Source organism: Trichomonas vaginalis, chromosome II (assembly GCF_026262505.1).
Source record: "Trichomonas vaginalis G3 chromosome II, whole genome shotgun sequence".
Taxonomy (NCBI): Eukaryota; Parabasalia; order Trichomonadida; family Trichomonadidae; genus Trichomonas; species Trichomonas vaginalis.
The window spans coordinates 24,840,546-24,856,421 of record NC_067204.1 but is presented as its reverse complement, the minus strand read 5'-3'; the positions used below and the strand labels follow the sequence as shown (position 1 = coordinate 24,856,421).

Here is a 15,876-nt window from a genome sequence, read left to right as displayed (position 1 = left end):
TTGACAACAGTCCCGGAAATGATTTGTCATGACTTCATCGTAATGAGTGTAAATGACCCAAAAATAATGTTTTCATTAATGGTTTCAGGTTATTCAATAATTAATTATTTTTGAAGAACTGAAGGTGTCACTACGTCACCATGTGTCACTCGGTCATTTAACTTCTCTGAAAAAATGTGACAACATGACATTTTGACAACAACACAGGAGGAAGGCAGTTATGACTTATTTTTGAAGAACTGAAGGTGTCACTACGTCACCATGTGTCACTCGGTCATTTAACTTCTCTGAAAAAATGTGACAACATGACATTTTGACAACAACACAGGAGGAAGGCAGTTATGACTTATTTTTGAAGAACTGAAGGTGTCACTACGTCACCATGTGTCACTCGGTCATTTAACTTCTCTGAAAAAATGTGACAACATGACATTTTGACAACAACACAGGAGGAAGGCAGTTATGACTTATTTTTGAAGAACTAAAGGTGTCACTACGTCACCATGTGTCACTCGGTTAATTAACTTCTCTGAAAAAATGAGACAACATGACATTTTGACAACACAGCAGGATTAATGCAAAAATAAATTCAAATCATACTTTATAAAGCATCATTTACAGGTATTTCATCGTCAGTAAATGAATCCTCATTATCGTTTGGTTCAACCTGTTTATATAATCCTTTCATTTCTTCTTTCAAAACATAACACCATGTTTGTTTACCATTTATTCTTCTCTGTTTCCTATCACATTTATCCTTAATGCTCATTTGGAAATTCTTGTCTTTCATGTCTGATGGTTTGCAGAATAGAGCATTTTTACATGTCATACCTGCACTCAATTCATCATAATGTGTATTTATCCATTCATCTAAAGGATTTGTTGATAATTCAATTAAATCTTGTTTGGCTTCAGTCATCGTATGATTCGTACATTAAATGATGAAAGGTCGTAATTGATAAAATATGTTAAAAGGTTATCATAAAATTCCTTTGTGCATGAATTCATCAAATTCTTGAAGTAATTAAATTGACCCTTGAATTTACCATTGACCCTTAAAACCACGTATCTTCTGTCTCCAACTTCAATTTTGACAGGGTAGACGTTGTTAGTTACGAAAATGAAGTTTGCAACATTCTGAGCAGTTCTTCTGGGTTGATTCTTTTCATTAATTCTAATCTCATTATCCGTAATAATTGATTTCAAAGCGTTGAAGTTTGCGAGTCTGTCTTCACCAACATTCTTGAGTTCATTAAGTACAAGAAACATTTTATTCTCAACTACTGAGTTGAAATTACCCGTTAGCTCACTTATTTCAGTAATGTTTTTACATGAATAACCAGCGAGAAGTTCAGAAATAATGTCTGTGAATCTGTTTTTACCTGTTCCCTGAAGTCCTTTCAAAATAATTGCTGTTTCATTCTTGATTCCAGGATGTTGAATCATTGATGCAATCCAGCCGAGAAGGTATTTATACACTTCATCGTTATTATCACAAATGGCTTCTTTAATGAAATTCATAAACATCTCAATTTTTGAGTAATCAGGCTTTTCAAGAATGTTGTATTTATAACCCTGAAACGTTGAGAAAACATCTGGAGAATCAGATTTAAAGCAAACACCCTTAACGGTTAATGAGGATAATTGATTTAATAGTACGTCCCATGCTGTTATGGTTTTACCTTCTTCTTTAAATAATTTAATCATTTGAGTGACTCTTTCATGTTTGATTGAAGAACGAATGATATTTGATTCATTTTGTCGTGGATATTATAGTCCTTTTGAATGAAATATTTATTTCCACAATCTACAAAACGGATTACACGTGATAAATCCTCAATTACTTCAGAACTGTTTTTATACTGATGATTTTCAGCCTTGCGTCTAATATCTGTTATCAAAAACGAGTCATCAAGTTTGATATCAAATGTTATTTTTGGCTTACGTAATAAAGGTAAAACATATTCATCATAATATTCCTTTTGATAAAGTTTTAGAATCTTCACTAAAACAAATGGAGAAGTCATTAAATGTGCATATCTACTACGTGCTTTTTTCAAAATTACTTTTTGCATTTTCAGTTAAATTGCAGAAATTATAAACGTTATCGTATGCTTCATTAATTAAATGATCCGGTAACGAATTAATAGCTTGAAAAGTGTGAATAATGTAACTTCTTTTCTAAATTCATGTTTCCACCATCATTATGTACTTCAAAATCACAGATGCCATCAACTATGCTCTGGGCAAGTTTATCGTCAATGTTTACATCTTTGTTTTCATTCATTATACTCTTTATTTCTTCGTTCTTCTGTTCAACTCTTACCTTAATATTCAAATCATTTAATATATCATTCACTGTTCTAGTTAATGTTGAATCGTAACTTCCACGAATGAATGAGTATGTATTGATTGGTTCTGTTGCATTCTTTCGAACTCTTGAATCAGCCATGACTACTAATGAACGCTTTGAATCATCCATAGAAGTCATTATGTCAATATCATAATCATTGCAGGAATAACATTTAATCATTCTGTTCGAAACTGAATAGAAGAAATTGGTGTTGCAATAAATGTGAAGACCTCCTGAAGCGGTTTTAACGATAACATCTTTATCCGAAAGTTTTGATAAAATGTCTTTTCTAACTGTTTCTTTAAGTTCATCATTGTACGATTTATTGATATCAACATCTATAATCGTTAAATTTGAAATTTTATTTACTAATAAAGCCATACCAGTTTTCCTTCCTCTTCCTCCATCGTATTTGAGGTGGTTATGTAAATCAATCCTGTTTTCACCAATTCTTTCGTTGAGGGTTTTAGTTTCTGCCACAACTAATTCCTCAGCTAATGAATCAATAACTTTTTCATCAGAAACGATAAAGTTGCTGTTGTTGTTTGTTGCTGTCATTTATATAGGAATAAAAAAATAAAAATAATTTTAAAACTAACTTTATTTTTGGACTGCATCAAATTTTCGTAAATGTTGTCAAAATGTCATGTTGTCACACTTTTTCAGAGAAGTTAAATGACCGAGTGACACATGGTGACGTAGTGACACCTTCAGTTCTTCAAAAATAATTAATTATTGAATAACCTGTGTTGTTGTCTAAATGTCATGAGTTAAATAACCTGGTGACCTGGTGACACCTTCAGTTCTTCAAAAATAATTCATAAATACTTCCTCCTGTGTTGTTGTCAAAATGTCATGTTGTCACACTTTTTCAGAGAAGTTAAATGACCGAGTGACACATGGTGACGTAGTGACAACCTTCAGTTCTTCAAAAAATAATTAATTATTGAATAACCTAAAAACATAAACGATAAAATATATTTTTGGTCGTTTATGACAAAAATAAATGGTTCATTTACTCACAATATTTTTTTACAAAACGACCCCAAACTTTTAACTTCTTTTCTGCAGTTTCTAATGCTATCTTAGCGAGTTCATATTCTCTAAATTCTCTCTTTAAATCTTCTTGTTCCCATTGGTCTAGTTCGTATGGAGAATCTCTATAACCATAATATATCTCACGTTCATGTTCTAATTGTTTTTCGCACATTTTTCTAACTTCTTCTTCAAACAAAATGTTTAGCATTCTCTACTGTATCTTCGAGTTCTTCTTCATCTAATTCTCATGAACTTTCTTGTCTATGGAGTCCATAATATCTTTGACATAAAATGCATACTTTACAGAGCACCATTCAGCAACAAAATGAACGAGGTCAGGATGTATGTAAATACCTTTGAATTCATTCATGACACCCTTTGTAAGCTCATAAAATGCTTGTTTTTGAGGTCGAGCCACTTTTGGCTCCACCGTATTCGTTCATCCAAAACTCAAGAATTTCCTGCATTTTAGCACTATTGAGAAATCTGTTTAAATGGTTTAACTTCCTGCTTCTCTTGCATCTTTGTTGCATTAATGTAACCATCCTTGTCTCTACGTAAGACTTCAATACCGTTATAAGTGCCTTTTGTGAATGTTTCACCATTAGATTTGTTCGTGAATGTTTTTGCTTCGACTGACATTTCTGTTCTTACATACAAAATAAAAAATGAAACCGATTTTAAAACTAACTTTATTTTTGCCTTCCTCCTGTGTTGTTGTCAAAATGTCATGTTGTCACACTTTTTCAGAGAAGTTAAATGACCGAGTGACACATGGTGACGTAGTGACACCTTCAGTTCTTCAAAAATAATTAATTATTGAATAACCTAAAAACCATAAACGATAAAAATATATTTTTGGTCGTTTATGACAAAAATAAATGGTTCATTTACTCACAATATTTTTTTACAAAACGACCCCAAACTTTTAACTTCTTTTCTGCAGTTTCTAATGCTATCTTAGCGAGTTCATATTCTCTAAATTCTCTCTTTAAATCTTCTTGTTCCCATTGGTCTAGTTCGTATGGAGAATCTCTATAACCATAATATATCTCACGTTCATGTTCTAATTGTTTTTCGCACATTTTTCTAACTTCTTCTTCAAACAAATGTTTAGCATTCTCTACTGTATCTTCGAGTTCTTCTTCATCTAATTTCTCATGAACTTTCTTGTCTATGGAGTCCATAATATCTTTGACATAAAATGCATACTTTACAGAGCACATTCAGCAACAAAATGAACGAGGTCAGGATGTATGTAAATACCTTTGAATTCATTCATGACACCCTTTGTAAGCTCATAAAATGCTTGTTTTGAGTCGAGCCACTTTTGGCTCCACGTATTCGTTCATCCAAAACTCAAGAATTTCCTGCATTTTAGCACTATTGAGAAATCTGTTTAAATGGTTTAACTTTCCTGCTTCTCTTGCCATCTTTGTTGCATTAATGTAACCATCCTTGTCTCTACGTAAGACTTCAATACCGTTATAAGTGCCTTTTGTGAATGTTTCACCATTAGATTTGTTCGTGAATGTTTTTGCTTCGACTGACATTTCTGTTCTTACATACAAAATAAAAAATGAAACCGATTTTAAAAACTAACTTTATTTTTGCCTTCCTCCTGTGTTGTTGTCAAAATGTCATGTTGTCACACTTTTTCAGAGAAGTTAAATGACCGAGTGACACATGGTGACGTAGTGACACCTTCAGTTCTTCAAAAAATAATTAATTATTGAATAACCTAAAAACCATTAACGTAAACATGAGACTTTGTCACCGGACTCTTTGAGTCACTTAACGTAAACATTAACGATAAAATTTATTTCTGCAGTTCATCCATTACTTCATTACCTAATTAATTACAGACATAAAATATATTTAGTTCATTCGGTAAGCCTGCAAAGTAGGCTCAAGTATGTTATTGAACGCGGTACCATGCAAATACAGTCACAAATGGTGGCATATAATCTTACCGAAACCTGTTGGATTTGTTGTGAAAGTATGGACATGATTTCCTCCTGTTCAGTTGGTCGAAAAGTCTTTTTTGCTGAATGGTTATAATCTGGAGATAAAACATCATTGCCAGCTTCATATTCTGAGTTGTATAATGGATGGTCTCTTAATGAGTGACTATGGTCACCAGAAAAGTTTGTAGTTCTTGTATGAGTGTGCGGTGGAAGGTTTGCTTCTTTAATTTCTTCGAACCTCCTGTTTGCTTTGAATATCTAGCACAGTATAAGAATTTGTCTACAATCTGCTTCCACATACCAAAACCTAAAACTGTTTCTGGATTTGTTGAGTTCATTGATGTATAAATAGAACCAACAGGATATAATGTTTGAAGAATTTCTGTCTTTAATGTTTGAAGCTCTGTTTTGTCTGCTTTCTTATCATATAAATCTTGAGCAGTGAATTTAACCTTATTTTCATCATCCATGACATAAACATTTTTACATTTAATTTTTTGCATCGTTGTTATGTTTTCATTCGATGTTAAACCTTGTGGAAAGTTAGGAGGTTTACAATATAATGCATCCCATCAGTTCCTTCAACCGTTCCTTCAATACTTTCTATACCAACAGTTGTGAAGAATTCATGTGTATGGTTCTTATCTGCTTTTTTATCTAATTCATCGTTAACATATTCCTTATCTGCTTTAAGGTCTAAACATCCTGAAACCCATCCTGTATCAGCTTTAGTTTTTAAAATCTTTGATGTCCATTCATGATACCATTCAACCATTTCTTTAATTTCATTATCTTTTTCATCCACGTATTCCTTATCCACCTTCTTCATTATGTCGTTTAGGAAACCTTCTATGAATTCCTCATTTAAATTAAATCTTCCAATCTTCAAAACTTTAGGAAATGCATTTAATGCGTAATATCTCTGTTCTTCTGGTGGAATTGATGTTATATCATCCGTTATACCTTTAATTTAGAATTCATAAATAAAATTTCTTTTATATTTGATATCACTGCACCACCCTTGCAAACGAATTCGAAATGGTCATTTTTCAATACTATCTCCAAATCTCCATATTTCAACCTTTGCGTTTGTTCTGCCGTCTTCGAATTATATGCATATATGGCGTATGTAATGGTCTGAGGGACCTGGGTGCTTTGTGCCTTAAGTTGCTGTTGTTTAATCATTTATTATGATTTAAAAATAAATATTTAATCTGTTATCTCATCAGCTATTTTCTCTATTTGAAATTGCCATAATATTTCATTCATGAATTCTAAATCACAATCAAATAGGTCAGTTATTCTAAATTTAATATTGATAAATCTTTTGAATGAAGAATAAATGAATTCCCGGATAATTGAAACGGATATGATAAAGAAAATGTGTTTAAGTTGATGGATAAAATGTTTTGTATTGATGGGTAAGAGTTAGGGTCTAATGTTTGATGTGAAAATCTCATTGGAGTATTAACTTTATCACATTTGATTAAAATGAAATTGGAACCAGTGTCAGAATACAAAACATCCCCAACATCTTTTTCAAAATTTAATATCCCCAACAATGAACGAAAATGAGGAGTACAAAATTTAATTTTCAGCGGAAATTTAATAAGGTTATTTATTTCATCAAGTTCAAAAAGTTTATCAGGTTTTGATTTAAAATTTTCTTCAGACCATTACATACGCCATATATGCATATAATTCGAAGACGGCAGAACAAACGCAAAGGTTGAAATATGGAGATTTGGAGATAGTATTGAAAAATGACCATTTCGAATTCGTTTGCAAGGGTGGTGCAGTGATATCAAATATAAAAGAAATTTTATTTATGAATTCTAAAATTAAAGGTATAACGGATGATATAACATCAATTCCACCAGAAGAACAGAGATATTACGCATTAAATGCATTTCCTAAAGTTTTGAAGATTGGAAGATTTAATTTAAATGAGGAATTCATAGAAGGTTTCCTAAACGACATAATGAAGAAGGTGGATAAGGAATACGTGGATGAAAAAGATAATGAAATTAAAGAAATGGTTGAATGGTATCATGAATGGACATCAAAGATTTTAAAAACTAAAGCTGATACAGGATGGGTTTCAGGATGTTTAGACCTTAAAGCAGATAAGGAATATGTTAACGATGAATTAGATAAAAAAGCAGATAAGAACCATACACATGAATTCTTCACAACTGTTGGTATAGAAAGTATTGAAGGAACGGTTGAAGGAACTGATGGGGATGCATTATATTGTAAACCTCCTAACTTTCCACAAGGTTTAACATCGAATGAAAACATAACAACGATGCAAAAAATTAAATGTAAAAATGTTTATGTCATGGATGATGAAAATAAGGTTAAATTCACTGCTCAAGATTTATATGATAAGAAAGCAGACAAAACAGAGCTTCAAACATTAAAGACAGAAATTCTTCAAACATTATATCCTGTTGGTTCTATTTATACATCAATGAACTCAACAAATCCAGAAACAGTTTTAGGTTTTGGTATGTGGAAGCAGATTGTAGACAAATTCTTATACTGTGCTAGATATTCAAAGCAAACAGGAGGTTCGAAGAAAATTAAAGAAGCAAACCTTCCACCGCACACTCATACAAGAACTACAAACTTTTCTGGTGACCATAGTCACTCATTAAGAGACCATCCATTATACAACTCAGAATATGAAGCTGGCAATGATGTTTTATCTCCAGATTATAACCATTCAGCAAAAAAGACTTTTCGACCAACTGAACCAGGAGGAAATCATGTCCATACTTTCACAACAAATCCAACAGGTTCGGGTAAAGATTATATGCCACCATTTGTGACTGTATTTGCATGGTACCGCGTTCAATAAACATACTTGAGCCTACTTTGCAGGCTTACCGAATGAACTAAATATATTTTATGTCTGTAATTAATTAGGTAATGAAGTAATGGATGAACTGCAGAAATAAATTTTATCGTTAATGTTTACGTTAAGTGACTCAAAGAGTCCGGTGACAAAGTCTCATGTTTACGTTAATGGTTTTTAGGTTATTCAATAATTAATTATTTTTGAAGAACTGAAGGTGTCACTACGTCACCATGTGTCACTCGGTCATTTAACTTCTCTGAAAAAGTGTGACAACATGACATTTTGACAACAACACAGGAGGAAGGCAAAAATAAAGTTAGTTTTAAAATCGGTTTCATTTTTTATTTTGTATGTAAGAACAGAAATGTCAGTCGAAGCAAAAACATTCACGAACAAATCTAATGGTGAAACATTCACAAAAGGCACTTATAACGGTATTGAAGTCTTACGTAGAGACAAGGATGGTTACATTAATGCAACAAAGATGGCAAGAGAAGCAGGAAAGTTAAACCATTTAAACAGATTTCTCAATAGTGCTAAAATGCAGGAAATTCTTGAGTTTTGGATGAACGAATACGGTGGAGCCAAAAGTGGCTCGACCTCAAAACAAGCATTTTATGAGCTTACAAAGGGTGTCATGAATGAATTCAAAGGTATTTACATACATCCTGACCTCGTTCATTTTGTTGCTGAATGGTGCTCTGTAAAGTATGCATTTTATGTCAAAGATATTATGGACTCCATAGACAAGAAAGTTCATGAGAAATTAGATGAAGAAGAACTCGAAGATACAGTAGAGAATGCTAAACATTTGTTTGAAGAAGAAGTTAGAAAAATGTGCGAAAAACAATTAGAACATGAACGTGAGATATATTATGGTTATAGAGATTCTCCATACGAACTAGACCAATGGGAACAAGAAGATTTAAAGAGAGAATTTAGAGAATATGAACTCGCTAAGATAGCATTAGAAACTGCAGAAAAGAAGTTAAAAGTTTGGGGTCGTTTGTAAAAAAATATTGTGAGTAAATGAACCATTTATTTTTGTCATAAACGACCAAAAATATATTTTATCGTTTATGGTTTTTAGGTTATTCAATAATTAATTATTTTTGAAGAACTGAAGGTGTCACTACGTCACCATGTGTCACTCGGTCATTTAACTTCTCTGAAAAAGTGTGACAACATGACATTTTGACAACAACACAGGAGGAAGGCAAAAATAAAGTTAGTTTTAAAATCGGTTTCATTTTTTATTTTGTATGTAAGAACAGAAATGTCAGTCGAAGCAAAAACATTCACGAACAAATCTAATGGTGAAACATTCACAAAAGGCACTTATAACGGTATTGAAGTCTTACGTAGAGACAAGGATGGTTACATTAATGCAACAAAGATGGCAAGAGAAGCAGGAAAGTTAAACCATTTAAACAGATTTCTCAATAGTGCTAAAATGCAGGAAATTCTTGAGTTTTGGATGAACGAATACGGTGGAGCCAAAAGTGGCTCGACCTCAAAACAAGCATTTTATGAGCTTACAAAGGGTGTCATGAATGAATTCAAAGGTATTTACATACATCCTGACCTCGTTCATTTTGTTGCTGAATGGTGCTCTGTAAAGTATGCATTTTATGTCAAAGATATTATGGACTCCATAGACAAGAAAGTTCATGAGAAATTAGATGAAGAAGAACTCGAAGATACAGTAGAGAATGCTAAACATTTGTTTGAAGAAGAAGTTAGAAAAATGTGCGAAAAACAATTAGAACATGAACGTGAGATATATTATGGTTATAGAGATTCTCCATACGAACTAGACCAATGGGAACAAGAAGATTTAAAGAGAGAATTTAGAGAATATGAACTCGCTAAGATAGCATTAGAAACTGCAGAAAAGAAGTTAAAAGTTTGGGGTCGTTTTGTAAAAAAATATTGTGAGTAAATGAACCATTTATTTTTGTCATAAACGACCAAAAATATATTTTATCGTTTATGGTTTTTAGGTTATTCAATAATTAATTATTTTTGAAGAACTGAAGGTGTCACTACGTCACCATGTGTCACTCGGTCATTTAACTTCTCTGAAAAAGTGTGACAACATGACATTTTGACAACAACACAGGAGGAAGGCAAAAATAAAGTTAGTTTTAAAATCGGTTTCATTTTTATTTTGTATGTAAGAACAGAAATGTCAGTCGAAGCAAAAACATTCACGAACAAATCTAATGGTGAAACATTCACAAAAGGCACTTATAACGGTATTGAAGTCTTACGTAGAGACAAGGATGGTTACATTAATGCAACAAAGATGGCAAGAGAAGCAGGAAAGTTAAACCATTTAAACAGATTTCTCAATAGTGCTAAAATGCAGGAAATTCTTGAGTTTTGGATGAACGAATACGGTGGAGCCAAAAGTGGCTCGACCTCAAAACAAGCATTTTATGAGCTTACAAAGGGTGTCATGAATGAATTCAAAGGTATTTACATACATCCTGACCTCGTTCATTTTGTTGCTGAATGGTGCTCTGTAAAGTATGCATTTTATGTCAAAGATATTATGGACTCCATAGACAAGAAAGTTCATGAGAAATTAGATGAAGAAGAACTCGAAGATACAGTAGAGAATGCTAAACATTTGTTTGAAGAAGAAGTTAGAAAAATGTGCGAAAAACAATTAGAACATGAACGTGAGATATATTATGGTTATAGAGATTCTCCATACGAACTAGACCAATGGGAACAAGAAGATTTAAAGAGAGAATTTAGAGAATATGAACTCGCTAAGATAGCATTAGAAACTGCAGAAAAGAAGTTAAAAGTTTGGGGTCGTTTTGTAAAAAAATATTGTGAGTAAATGAACCATTTATTTTTGTCATAAACGACCAAAAATATATTTTATCGTTTATGGTTTTTAGGTTATTCAATAATTAATTATTTTTGAAGAACTGAAGGTGTCACTACGTCACCATGTGTCACTCGGTCATTTAACTTCTCTGAAAAAGTGTGACAACATGACATTTTGACAACAACACAGGAGGAAGGCAAAAATAAAGTTAGTTTTAAAATCGGTTTCATTTTTTATTTTGTATGTAAGAACAGAAATGTCAGTCGAAGCAAAAACATTCACGAACAAATCTAATGGTGAAACATTCACAAAAGGCACTTATAACGGTATTGAAGTCTTACGTAGAGACAAGGATGGTTACATTAATGCAACAAAGATGGCAAGAGAAGCAGGAAAGTTAAACCATTTAAACAGATTTCTCAATAGTGCTAAAATGCAGGAAATTCTTGAGTTTTGGATGAACGAATACGGTGGAGCCAAAAGTGGCTCGACCTCAAAACAAGCATTTTATGAGCTTACAAAGGGTGTCATGAATGAATTCAAAGGTATTTACATACATCCTGACCTCGTTCATTTTGTTGCTGAATGGTGCTCTGTAAAGTATGCATTTTATGTCAAAGATATTATGGACTCCATAGACAAGAAAGTTCATAGAAATTAGATGAAGAAGAACTCGAAGATACAGTAGAGAATGCTAAACATTTGTTTGAAGAAGAAGTTAGAAAAATGTGCGAAAAACAATTAGAACATGAACGTGAGATATATTATGGTTATAGAGATTCTCCATACGAACTAGACCAATGGGAACAAGAAGATTTAAAGAGAGAATTTAGAGAATATGAACTCGCTAAGATAGCATTAGAAACTGCAGAAAAGAAGTTAAAAGTTTGGGGTCGTTTTGTAAAAAAATATTGTGAGTAAATGAACCATTTATTTTTGTCATAAACGACCAAAAATATATTTTATCGTTTATGGTTTTTAGGTTATTCAATAATTAATTATTTTTGAAGAACTGAAGGTGTCACTACGTCACCATGTGTCACTCGGTCATTTAACTTCTCTGAAAAAGTGTGACAACATGACATTTTGACAACAACACAGGAGGAAGGTATTTATGAATTATTTTTGAAGAACTGAAGGTGTCACCAGGTCACCAGGTTATTTAACTCATGACATTTAGACAACAACACAGGTTATTCAATAATTAATTATTTTTGAAGAACTGAAGGTGTCACTACGTCACCATGTGTCACTCGGTCATTTAACTTCTCTGAAAAAGTGTGACAACATGACATTTTGACAACATTTACGAAAATTTGATGCAGTCCAAAAATAAAGTTAGTTTTAAAATTATTTTTATTTTTTTATTCCTATATAAATGACAGCAACAAACAACAACAGCAACTTTATCGTTTCTGATGAAAAAGTTATTGATTCATTAGCTGAGGAATTAGTTGTGGCAGAAACTAAAACCCTCAACGAAAGAATTGGTGAAAACAGGATTGATTTACATAACCACCTCAAATACGATGGAGGAAGAGGAAGGAAAACTGGTATGGCTTTATTAGTAAATAAAATTTCAAATTTAACGATTATAGATGTTGATATCAATAAATCGTACAATGATGAACTTAAAGAAACAGTTAGAAAAGACATTTTATCAAAACTTTCGGATAAAGATGTTATCGTTAAAACCGCTTCAGGAGGTCTTCACATTTATTGCAACACCAATTTCTTCTATTCAGTTTCGAACAGAATGATTAAATGTTATTCCTGCAATGATTATGATATTGACATAATGACTTCTATGGATGATTCAAAGCGTTCATTAGTAGTCATGGCTGATTCAAGAGTTCGAAAGAATGCAACAGAACCAATCAATACATACTCATTCATTCGTGGAAGTTACGATTCAACATTAACTAGAACAGTGAATGATATATTAAATGATTTGAATATTAAGGTAAGAGTTGAACAGAAGAACGAAGAAATAAAGAGTATAATGAATGAAAACAAAGATGTAAACATTGACGATAAACTTGCCCAGAGCATAGTTGATGGCATCTGTGATTTTGAAGTACATAATGATGGTGGAAACATGAATTTAGAAAAAGAAGTTACATTATTCACACTGTTTCAAGCTATTAATTCGTTACCGGATCATTTAATTAATGAAGCATACGATAACGTTTATAATTTCTGCAATTTAACTGAAAATGCAAAAAGTAATTTTGAAAAAGCACGTAGTAGATATGCACATTTAATGACTTCTCCATTTGTTTTAGTGAAGATTCTAAAACTTTATCAAAAGGAATATTATGATGAATATGTTTTACCTTTATTACGTAAGCCAAAAATAACATTTGATATCAAACTTGATGACTCGTTTTTGATAACAGATATTAGACGCAAGGCTGAAAATCATCAGTATAAAAACAGTTCTGAAGTAATTGAGGATTTATCACGTGTAATCCGTTTTGTAGATTGTGGAAATAAATATTTCATTCAAAAGGACTATAATATCCACGACAAAATGAATCAAATATCATTCGTTCTTCAATCAAACATGAAAGAGTCACTCAAAATGATTAAATTATTTAAAGAAGAAGGTAAAACCATAACAGCATGGGACGTACTATTAAATCAATTATCCTCATTAACCGTTAAGGGTGTTTGCTTTAAATCTGATTCTCCAGATGTTTTCTCAACGTTTCAGGGTTATAAATACAACATTCTTGAAAAGCCTGATTACTCAAAAATTGAGATGTTTATGAATTTCATTAAAGAAGCCATTTGTGATAATAACGATGAAGTGTATAAATACCTTCTCGGCTGGATTGCATCAATGATTCAACATCCTGGAATCAAGAATGAAACAGCAATTATTTTGAAAGGACTTCAGGGAACAGGTAAAAACAGATTCACAGACATTATTTCTGAACTTCTCGCTGGTTATTCATGTAAAAACATTACTGAAATAAGTGAGCTAACGGGTAATTTCAACTCAGTAGTTGAGAATAAAATGTTTCTTGTACTTAATGAACTCAAGAATGTTGGTGAAGACAGACTCGCAAACTTCAACGCTTTGAAATCAATTATTACGGATAATGAGATTAGAATTAATGAAAAGAATCAACCCAGAAGAACTGCTCAGAATGTTGCAAACTTCATTTTCGTAACTAACAACGTCTACCCTGTCAAAATTGAAGTTGGAGACAGAAGATACGTGGTTTTAAGGGTCAATGGTAAATTCAAGGGTCAATTTAATTACTTCAAGAATTTGATGAATTCATGCACAAAGGAATTTTATGATAACCTTTTAACATATTTTATCAATTACGACCTTTCATCATTTAATGTACGAATCATACCGATGACTGAAGCCAAACAAGATTTAATTGAATTATCAACAAATCCTTTAGATGAATGGATAAATACACATTATGATGAATTGAGTGCAGGTATGACATGTAAAAATGCTCTATTCTGCAAACCATCAGACATGAAAGACAAGAATTTCCAAATGAGCATTAAGGATAAATGTGATAGGAAACAGAGAAGAATAAATGGTAAACAAACATGGTGTTATGTTTTGAAAGAAGAAATGAAAGGATTATATAAACAGGTTGAACCAAACGATAATGAGGATTCATTTACTGACGATGAAATACCTGTAAATGATGCTTTATAAAGTATGATTTGAATTTATTTTTGCATTAATCCTGCTGTGTTGTCAAAATGTCATGTTGTCTCATTTTTTCAGAGAAGTTAATTAACCGAGTGACACATGGTGACGTAGTGACACCTTCAGTTATTCAAAAATAATTAATTATTGAATAACCTGAAACCATTAATGAAAACATTATTTTTGGGTCATTTACACTCATTACGATGAAGTCATGACAAATCATTTCCGGGACTGTTGTCAAAGTTAGTATACAAGTCTTGGGTATGGTGGCACTGCGTTCCACCTTACCCAATACTTGTGAATTTGACACTTTACAAAACCGTTAACGTATATTTTACAACATGAACGCAAAAACTAACTTAACCTTAAATATTTACAAAACCGCCAACAATTTCACCTCACTATCGTTCTCACTAACAACTTCACTAATGTTCTCATAAATTTTCCTCAATATCTTCATCATCAGTGTTAACCCTATTGTAGTCATACTTGAAGCCATAAACTTTCTCTAACTTCTTAACGTACAATTTACATAACTTACCTTCGTCATCGTATGGTTTAATGATATAACTATTTCTATCTTTATAAACAGTCAATGAAAAGTCAACTGGTCTCGGATGTATTTGAAAGAACATGTTATGCTCAGGAAGGAAGAATAAATGTTTAAATGTATGTTTGTTATATGTTTTGATTTGTATGAGTTGCTTTTGTTCTGTCATTACATCCAAATAAAATAAAAATAATTTTAAAAAATAAAATAAAAAATAAATGATATCACCACCCTCACACGTATGAAAACATAGCACAAAAATAAATTTAGGTGAAGTGGTGAGATCTACCCTTTCTAACCCTTTCTAACCTCATTTCTACCCTGTTGAATTCATTGCTTTATCCTCACTTCGTCTTTCTCCAACTCTTCTAACTTCTTCTTAAGTTCAGCAATGTTGTCCTCATGAAGTTTAATCTTTCTCAAAATTCCTTCTTTATCTAATGGTTGCTTTATCTTTCTAAACTGAACTCTACCATCCTTCATAGTATGAATGTAAAAACCTTCTGGAATAATTCCTGATTTAATGTATTCTACCAAAAACTTTTGTTTCATTGCTTCAGTGACTTTAGTCG

At 32.1% G+C, this 15,876-nt stretch overlaps 4 protein-coding genes and 6 pseudogenes across 10 annotated transcripts, besides 2 other annotated features; 5 read left to right on the top strand and 5 right to left on the bottom strand.

Annotated features, from left to right (window-relative positions):
• Nucleotides 1-14,757: part of a mobile genetic element that runs on past the window's edge.
• TVAGG3_0604480 lies at nt 602-1,008 on the bottom strand (annotated as a pseudogene). The gene has a single exon. A coding segment is annotated over exon 1 (407 nt).
• TVAGG3_0604470 lies at nt 1,127-2,027 on the bottom strand (annotated as a pseudogene). Its single transcript has one exon. A coding segment is annotated over exon 1 (901 nt).
• TVAGG3_0604460 lies at nt 3,630-4,033 on the bottom strand (annotated as a pseudogene). The gene has a single exon. A coding segment is annotated over exon 1 (404 nt).
• Nucleotides 4,282-4,661, bottom strand: TVAGG3_0604450 (annotated as a pseudogene). The gene has a single exon. A coding segment is annotated over exon 1 (380 nt).
• Nucleotides 5,310-6,543, bottom strand: TVAGG3_0604440 (annotated as a pseudogene). The gene has a single exon. A coding segment is annotated over exon 1 (1,234 nt).
• Nucleotides 7,400-8,221, top strand: TVAGG3_0604430 (phage tail repeat-like family; the record flags this gene model as incomplete). Its single annotated transcript, XM_051239841.1, has 1 exon — nt 7,400-8,221. A coding segment is annotated over one exon (822 nt), but the record flags the coding sequence as incomplete, so codon positions are not given.
• On the top strand, nt 8,586-9,185 carry TVAGG3_0604420 (KilA, N-terminal/APSES-type HTH, DNA-binding family; the record flags this gene model as incomplete). The annotated part of the gene is made up of 1 exon (XM_051239840.1): nt 8,586-9,185. A coding segment is annotated over one exon (600 nt), but the record flags the coding sequence as incomplete, so codon positions are not given.
• On the top strand, nt 9,498-10,163 carry TVAGG3_0604410 (uncharacterized protein; the record flags this gene model as incomplete). The annotated part of the gene is made up of 1 exon (XM_051239839.1): nt 9,498-10,163. One exon carries the CDS (start codon nt 9,498-9,500, stop codon nt 10,161-10,163), a length of 666 nt encoding a protein of 221 aa, XP_051097663.1.
• TVAGG3_0604400 (uncharacterized protein) lies at nt 10,683-11,075 on the top strand (the record flags this gene model as incomplete). Its single annotated transcript, XM_051239838.1, has 1 exon — nt 10,683-11,075. One exon carries the CDS (start codon nt 10,683-10,685, stop codon nt 11,073-11,075), a length of 393 nt encoding a protein of 130 aa, XP_051097662.1.
• TVAGG3_0604390 lies at nt 11,500-11,987 on the top strand (annotated as a pseudogene). The gene has a single exon. A coding segment is annotated over exon 1 (488 nt).
• A 238-nt stretch (nt 14,758-14,995) lies between the features above and the next one.
• Nucleotides 14,996-15,876: part of a mobile genetic element that runs on past the window's edge.